Source organism: Chiloscyllium plagiosum, chromosome 23, assembly GCF_004010195.1.
Source record: "Chiloscyllium plagiosum isolate BGI_BamShark_2017 chromosome 23, ASM401019v2, whole genome shotgun sequence".
NCBI lineage: Eukaryota > Metazoa > Chordata > Chondrichthyes > Orectolobiformes > Hemiscylliidae > Chiloscyllium > Chiloscyllium plagiosum.
In genome coordinates this window covers 34,474,494-34,482,616 of record NC_057732.1, presented here as the reverse complement: position 1 = coordinate 34,482,616, position 8,123 = coordinate 34,474,494, and the positions used below count along the sequence as shown (strand labels likewise).

Here is an 8,123-nt window from a genome sequence, read left to right as displayed (position 1 = left end):
ACCTCTTTCCACCTATCACATTTCTGACGCCCCTCCCCCAAGTCCCTCCTCCCTACCTTTTATCTTAGCCTGCTGGACAAACTTTCCTCATTCCTGAAGAAGGGCTTATGCCCGAAACGTCGATTCTCCTATTCCCTGGATGCTGCCTGACCTGCTGCGCTTTTCCAGCAACACATTTCCAGCTCTGATCTCCAGCATCTGCAGACCTCACTTTCTCCTATAGGAGTTGGGAGGCCATGTTGCAGCTCTACAGGGCATTGGTTAGGCTACATTTGGAATATTGTGTGAAATTTTAGTCTCCCTCCTATTGGAAGGATGTTTTGAAACTTGAAAGGGTTCAGAAAAGATTCACGAAGATGTTGCCAGGGTTGGAGGGTTTGAGCTATCGGGGGAGGCTGAATAGGCTGGGGCTGTTTTCCCTGGAGGGTCTGAGGCTGAGGGGTGACCTTCTAGAGGTTTATAAAATCATGAGAGGCATGGGTAAGGTAAATAGACAAGGTGTTTTCCATGGGTTGGGGGAGTCCAGACAAAGGCATAAGCTTAGGGTGAGAAGGAAAAGATTTAAAAGGGACCTAAGGAGCAACCTTTTTCCACAGAGGGTGGTGCGTGTATGGAATGAGCTGCCAGAGGACGTGGTGGAGGCTGGTACAATGACCACATTTAAAAGACATCTGGACAGGTATCTGAATTAGAAGGGTTTAGAGGGATATAGGCCAAGTCCTGGCAAACGAGACTAGATTAATTTAGGATATCTCATCGGCATGGACGAGTTGGACCGAAGGTTCTGTTTCCATGCTGTACATCTCTATGACTCTATTTACCCCCATAATCCAGATTCCAATTCCCTACAGTATTCCTGACTTCGTGGCATGGGAATTCAGTAGTCCCACTCGCAGTGAACTGGCCATTAGCGCCATCTGTTGGCAGAGGCAGAGTTGTCAATGAACCTGAGAATAGCTCAGTAAAAGTGCAACAATGAAATGTTCTTTCACACGTTGTCATGGAATTCTTTAATGTGACATCCATTTTGATCAGTTTTCAGGATCTGGGCATCACTGGAAAAGCTTGAGAAGGTAGTGGAAAACCACCTTTTTTAATTAATGCAGTGAAGATACACAGTACTATTATTTCGGGTGTTGTACATAGGTCTGAAAAGGTTAATACTGATGATTTCATGTGAATTTGTGGGCAGAATAGTTCAGGATTTCAAAGGAGTAAGACCTAACATCTGGTCCTCTTCAAGGTCTCTGTCAAATGCCAATCAACCTGTGCAACCTCTAACTAGTTGCTAACATGTAATAAACTACATCTTATCTACAAGACTCATGGGATAGTTTTCCTCTCCCACACTAGACCAAGTAGGCCCTGTAGACTCAGACAGCACAGTGAGATGGCATCACCGTGGTTTTCCTCCTCTATACCTGACCTTGCAGTTTCCTACACTTTAACAGTATGGTGACAGCAATCTTCATCATGGACAGCAGGTCACACAGCAGAGCAACTGGAATTTACCAACCAAATAGGGAATTCCAGGATGGTTTAACAAAAATGGAGGGATGGAGATATAATTTCTAGTCAGGATGCTGTGATCATTAAATTGAGGTTTTACATTTTATACTGAGAATGTAGCTGAGAAAAATGTCTAGAGTTTTGGTATGCAGAAACCAGTCATTCAACCCTGCACAACTATTCACTATAGCAATCACAAACCAATTCAATTGTTTTGCTATCTATTAATAGTTCTGAAATAATTCCAAACTCATCCCACTGTCCAGCTGTTTCCCCATTGTTCTGTCAAAATCCCTAATTCCACCATTCCACTCCATCCCCATGTTCCTGTATCAACCCCAAACTAAATGTTTTTTTTTAATTTATTCACCTGCATTTATCATCCATCACTAGCTGCCCTTGAAAATGTGGTGGTGAGCTGCCTTCTTGAACCACTAAAGATCATGTGCTGTAGGTAAACTCACAATACCCTTGGGGAGGGAATTCTAGGAATTTGACCCAGCAAAAGCAAAGGAACAGCGATATATTTACAAGTCAGGATGGTGAGTGGCTTGGAAGTTAACTTGCAGCTGGTGATGTCCGATGTATGTGCTGCCCTTGTCCTTCTCGATGGGAATGATCGTGGGTTTGGAAGGTCCTATCGAAGGATCTTTGCCGAATTTCTGCAGTGCATCTTGTAGACATTACACTGCTCCTACTGAGCATCACTGGTAGGGGAATGGATGCTGTGGATGTGGCTCCTACCAAGTGGGTTGCTTTGTCCTGGATGGTATCAAACTTCTTGAGTGTTGCTGGGGCTGCACCAATCCAGGTAAGTGGGTGCCTTATAGGTGGTGAACAGATTTGGGGAGTCGGGAGGTGAGTTACTCACCGCAGTACTCCTAGCCTCTGACCTACTTGTATAGCTACAGTAATTATACGGTGAGTTCAGTTCAGATTCTGGTCAATGGAAGGATGTTGATAGTAGGGGGGGTCAGTGATGACAATCCCTTTGGCTGTCAAGGGGCAGTGGCTAGTTTGTCTCTTATTGGAGATGGTCATTGCCTGGAATTTTTGTGGCACAAATATTATTTGTTACTTGTCAGCCCAAACCCGGTTAGTGACCAGATCTCATTGCATTTGGACATGGACTGCGTCAATATTGGAGAAGTCAAGAATCCGCAGAACATTGTACAATAATCAGTGAACATCCCCACTTCTGACTTTATGATGGAAAGAAGGTCATTAATGAAACAGCTAAAAATGGTTGGGCCTAGGACTACTATCCTGAAGAGATGTCTTGAAGCTGAGATGACTGACCTCCAACAACCACAGCCAAATTCCAATGTACCAGCAATGACTCTAACAAGGGAAGAGTTTGCCTCCAATTCTCATTGATCCCAGTTTTGTTTGGGCTCCTTGATGCCACACTCGGTCAAAATCCACATTGATGTCAAGGGCTACCACTCTCAACTCACCTCTGGAATTCGGCTGTTTTGTCCATGCTTGAACCAAGACTGTAACAAAGTCAGGAGCTGAGTGGCTCTGGTGGAACCCAAACAGGGCATCACTGAGTAGGTTATTATTGAGCAGGTGCTGCTTGACGGCACTATTGATGACACCTTTGATCACTGTGCTGATGATCAAGAGTAGACCAATAGGGTTGTAACTGGTTGGGATACATTTGTCCTGTTTTTTATACACAGGACATACCTGGGCAATTTTCCTCATGGTCAGATGGATGCCAATGTACTGGAACAGCTTGGCTAGGGGTGTGGCAAGTTGTGGAGCACAGGTCTTCCGGACTGGAATGTTGTCAGTGACCATGGCCTTTGTAGTACCTTGTGCCTCCAACCATTTCTTGATATCATATGGAGTGAATCAAATTGGCTGAAGACTGGTATATGTGATGTTGTGGACCACTGTTGGAGGTCAAGATTGATTATCCACCCAGTACTTCTGGCTGAAGATTGCTGCGAGTTTTATCTTTTGTATCGATATGCTGGGCTCGTCCATCATTGAGGATGGATATATTTGTGGAACCTCCTCCTGCACCGAGCTGTTTAATTGTCCACCACCCTAAGTCCATAAGATATAGGAGCAGAATTAGTCCATTCGACTCATCGGGTCCGCCTTGCCATTTGATCATGGTTGATAAGCTTTTCAACCCCATTCTCCTGCCTTCTCCCAATGACGCTTTATCCTCTTACCAATCAAGAACCAATCTAACTCTGTCTTAAATACACTCAATGTTTTGGCCTCCACACAGCCTTCTGTGGCAATGTGTTCCACAAATTAATCAGCCTCTGGCTGAAGAAATTCATCCTCAGCTCAGTTCTAAATGGTTGTCACTTCACTCTGAGGCTGTGGCCTCAGGTCCTAGTCTCTCCTATTAGTGGAAGCATTTTCTCCACATCCATCATCTAGGCCTCGCAGTATTCTGTAAGTTTCAATCAGATTCGCCCTCACCCTTCTAAACTCCATCAAATACAGACCAAGAGTTCTCAACCACTCCTCACATGACAAGCCCTTCATCCCCAGAGTCATTCTTGTAAACCTACTCTTGACTCCCTCCAAGGCCAGCACATCGTTTTTAGATACAGGGCCCAAAACTGCTCACAATATTCCAAATGTGGCCTGACCTGAGCCTTATACTGCCTTAGCAGTCCATCTCTGCTCTTGTATTCTCATTCTCTCAAAATGAAAACTGACATTGCACTTACGTTCCGAACTGTCACCATTTCTGACTGGACATGACAGGAATACAGAGCTTATAACTGATCAGTCGGTTGTGGGATTACTTAGTTCTGTCTACCATTTGCTGATAATGCTTTTGACACACAAGTAGTTGGTTTGGTAGCTTCATCAGGCTGACACCTCATTGTTATGCCTAGCTTTAGTCCAGGCATGCCCTCTTGCACTCCCCACTGAACCAGGGTAGATACCATGGCTTGGTGGCAATGGTGGAGTTGGAGATTACATTAGGTACGATTCTGCTGCTATTAATGGCCCACAGCACCTCATGGATGCCCAGTCTTGAGTTACTAGATCTGTTCAAAGTCAGTCCCACTTAGCATGGTGCCAGTCCTGCCCTTCTCCTTCCAGATGTTAGGGGTATGAATTCAAAAGGTGCTGCCTCTGAAGGCTTCAAAATACCTGCAGCGCATCTTGCAGATAATACAGACATCTGCTACTGAGCGTCAGTGTTGGAGGGAGTGGATGTGTTTGGATGTGGTGCTAATCAAGCGGCTGCTTCTCCTGAATAGTGTCAAGCTTCATGTGTGTTGTTGGAGCTACACCCATCCAGGCAAGTGGGGAGTATTCCATTGCACTCCTGACTTGTGCCTTGTAGATGCTGGACAGACTTTGGGAAGTCAGGTGGTGAATTACTCACTGTAGGATTCTTAGCTACTGACCAGGCTCATGTAGCCACTGTATTTATCTGGTGAGTGTAGTTCAGTTTCTGATCAATGGCAATTCCAGGGATGTTGGTCAGAAGGAATAAGCAGAGGCAATGTCAAGGGCCGATGGTTAGATTATCTGATTTTAGAAATGGTCATGAACATAAGACCAGAAGATATCGGAGACAATTTGGCCATTCAGCCTGTGAAATATGCTCTCCCACTTGAATGTCACTGCCTGGCATTTGAGTGGCACTAATGGTACTTGCCACTTCTCAGCCCAAACCTGGATACTGTGTAAATCTAATGCTGCTGAACATTGTGCAGTCATCAGTGACTAACCCCTTCTCTGACCTTATGATGGAGGGACAGTTATTGATGGAGCAGCTGAAGTTGTTTGGGTCTAGGACACCACCTCGAGGAACTCCTGCAGAAATGTCTTGGGGCTGAGCTGATTGACGTCCAACAATCACAGCCATCTTTCTACCTTCCAGGTCTGACTCCAACCAATGGAGTCTCCTGATTTCCATTGACTCACATTGAGTCTAACGTGTCTTCGACAGGCAGTCACTCTCACTTCACCCCACTAATCCCAAACCTCTTCCTATTGTTCCCAGTGTATCAAATCAAAATTAAGTTCACTGTCTGGCTCTCTCCTCATCATCCTGGATCAACCTTCCACTCTTTCTGCATAGCCCTTAACCCTCCTTTGCTTCAGATATTTATCCAATGTCCCTTTAAAAGATCCAACATGCTCTGTTTCAATCACTTCTTGCAATAAGTCATGCTCCAAAAACCCATTGAGGAAACATATTTCTCCTAACCTCACTCTGATAATTATTAATAATCTCTCAACGCTGGTTCCTCACTTGATTAGACAGTCATGCTATCAAAACTTGTTACATCTGCATTAAATCTCCTTCCTGTAGTCCCATGTGTGAACAGTCTCAGTATCCCCACTCTTCACAAAACTCAATTTTTCCATTGTCAAAATCATCCCAGTGACACAGACATTCTTTGTGATTTTAATTTCCTTCCTATCATGGGGACCTGGAACTTCTCATTGTCTCTGACTGTGGGCTAACTGATAGTTTCTCCATCCTACAGTTCATTAGCATCTTCTTGATAGCAGTCTCTTATCAATATCAATCAGTCAGCAAACCATCTGCAACTTGAGAGTCATCTTTTAACATGAACGCATTACATCAAATCCCCCAGCTCCAAGTGGGGGAATATTTCTTTTCCTTCTCTATCACAATCTCCAAAGAATTAGAATGCTAATGCGTAATTTGAATTTCTGCGTACACCTCAGTGACTCAGGCTTGCTGTGACGGAGTAAAGACTCACCACTTATATCACGGACGATTGCTTGCTGACGCAGAACCTTCACATCTGGGGGACCTTTCTCTGGAAAACAATCAAGTTAAATGCCGGTTACTGCAGTTACACATGAGGTAAGCAAAAGCACAACTGCTTAGCAACAGACAGTCTGCTTCGGATGGAAGTCAGTGTCTTTAGGGAAGTAGGACAGAGGGTCAATGTCTTCAGGGTAGGGGAGCAAGAGAGTCATGGTCTTTATGACACAGTGGGAGACAGTCAGCACCTTCAAGAGAGTGGAAGAGAGAGTCCACTCCTTCAGGCAAGCTGGAGAATCAATACTTCAAAGAATGAGGACGGAGTCAGCATTTTCAATGGGGGAGAGGTCAGGGAGAGCATTGACAGATTCAAAGGATTTGGTAGGGTGGAGGGAAGAGAGAATCAACATCATCTGAATAATTTGATCAGGGACAGTCAGCACGGTTTTGTGAAGGGTAGGTCATGCCCAACAAATCTTATTGAGTTTTTTGACAAAGTGACCAAACAGGTAGATGAGAGTAAACCGTTTGATGTGGTGTAAATGGATTTCAGCAAGGCGTTCGATAAGGTTCGCCACAGTAGGCTATTGTACAAAATGCGGAGGAATGGGATTGTGAGAGACATAGCAGTTTGGATCAGTAATTGGCTTGCTGAAAGAAAACAGAGGGTTGTAGTTAATGGAACATGTTCATCTTGGTGTCCAGTTACTAGCAGCGTACCTCAAGGGTTGGTGTTGGGTTCTCTGCTGTTCGTCATTTTTATAAATGACCTGGATGAGGGCTTAGAAAGGTGGGTTAGCAAATTTGTGGACGACACTAAGGTCGGTGGAGTTGTGGATAGTGACAAAGGATGTAGTAGGCTGCAGAGAGACATAGATAGGATGCAGAGCTGGGCTGAGAGGTGGCAAATGGAGTTTAACGTGGACAAGTGTGAGGTGATACACTTTGGATGGAGTAATTGGAATGCAAAGTAGTGGGCTAATGGTAAGATTCTTGGTAGTGTAGATGAGCAGAGAGATCTCGGTGTCCATGTATACAGATCCCTGAAAGTTGCCACCCAGATTGACAGGGTTGTTAAGAAGGCATACAGTGTTTTGGCCTTTATTAATAGAGGGATTGAGTTCTGGAACCAGGAGGTTATGCTGCAGCTGTACAAAGCTCTGGTACAGCCACACTTGGAGTATTGTGTACAGTTCTGGTCACATTATAAGAAGGATGTGGAAGCTTTGGAAAGGGTACAAAGGAGATTTACTAGGATGTTGCCTAGTATGGAAGGAATGTCTTACAAGGAAAGGCTGAGAGCCTTGAGGCTGTTCTCGTTAGAGAGAAGAAGGTTGAGAGGTGACTTAATAGAGACATATAAGATAATCAGAGGGTTAGATACGGTGGACAGGGAGAGTCTTTTTCCAAGTATGGGGACTGCAAACACGAGGGGACACAACTTTAAAGTGAGGGGAGATAGGTATAAGACAGATGTCAGAAGTAGTTTCTTTACTCAGCGAGTAGTAATGTATGGAATGCTTTGCCTGCAATGGTAGTAGATTCACCAACTTTAAGTGCATTTAAGTCGTCATTGGACAGGCATATGGACGTACATGGAATAGTGCAGGTGGGATGGGCTTCAGATTAGTATGACAGGGCGGCAAAGGGCCTGTACTGAGCTGTAATGTTCTATGTTCTGTCAAAGGATGGGGATAGATGAAGGCAGAAGAGTCAGCAACTTTGGGTGATATGGTGGGGGGGAGGGGAGAGTGGGGAGGGGTTGGTGGGAGAATGTTAACACCTTCCAGTGATGAGGGGAGAATCAATATCTTCAGGCGAAGGGTGGGGGGATGGAGAAGAGTCATTGCCTTCAGGCAATGGGAGAGGGAATGGCAGG

The 8,123-nt window shown here is 44.8% G+C and overlaps 1 protein-coding gene across 8 annotated transcripts in view; it reads right to left on the bottom strand.

Annotated features, from left to right (window-relative positions):
* The window catches only part of LOC122561771 (myosin-10-like), an 83,498-nt gene that overhangs the window by 32,955 nt on the left and 42,420 nt on the right, over positions 1-8,123 (bottom strand). For all 8 annotated transcript variants that reach the window (XM_043713895.1, XM_043713896.1, XM_043713897.1 and 5 more), the window contains one exon: positions 6,237-6,296. In XM_043713895.1, coding sequence (XP_043569830.1) covers positions 6,237-6,296 — 60 coding nt within the window. The remainder of the gene's footprint in view (positions 1-6,236; positions 6,297-8,123) is intronic.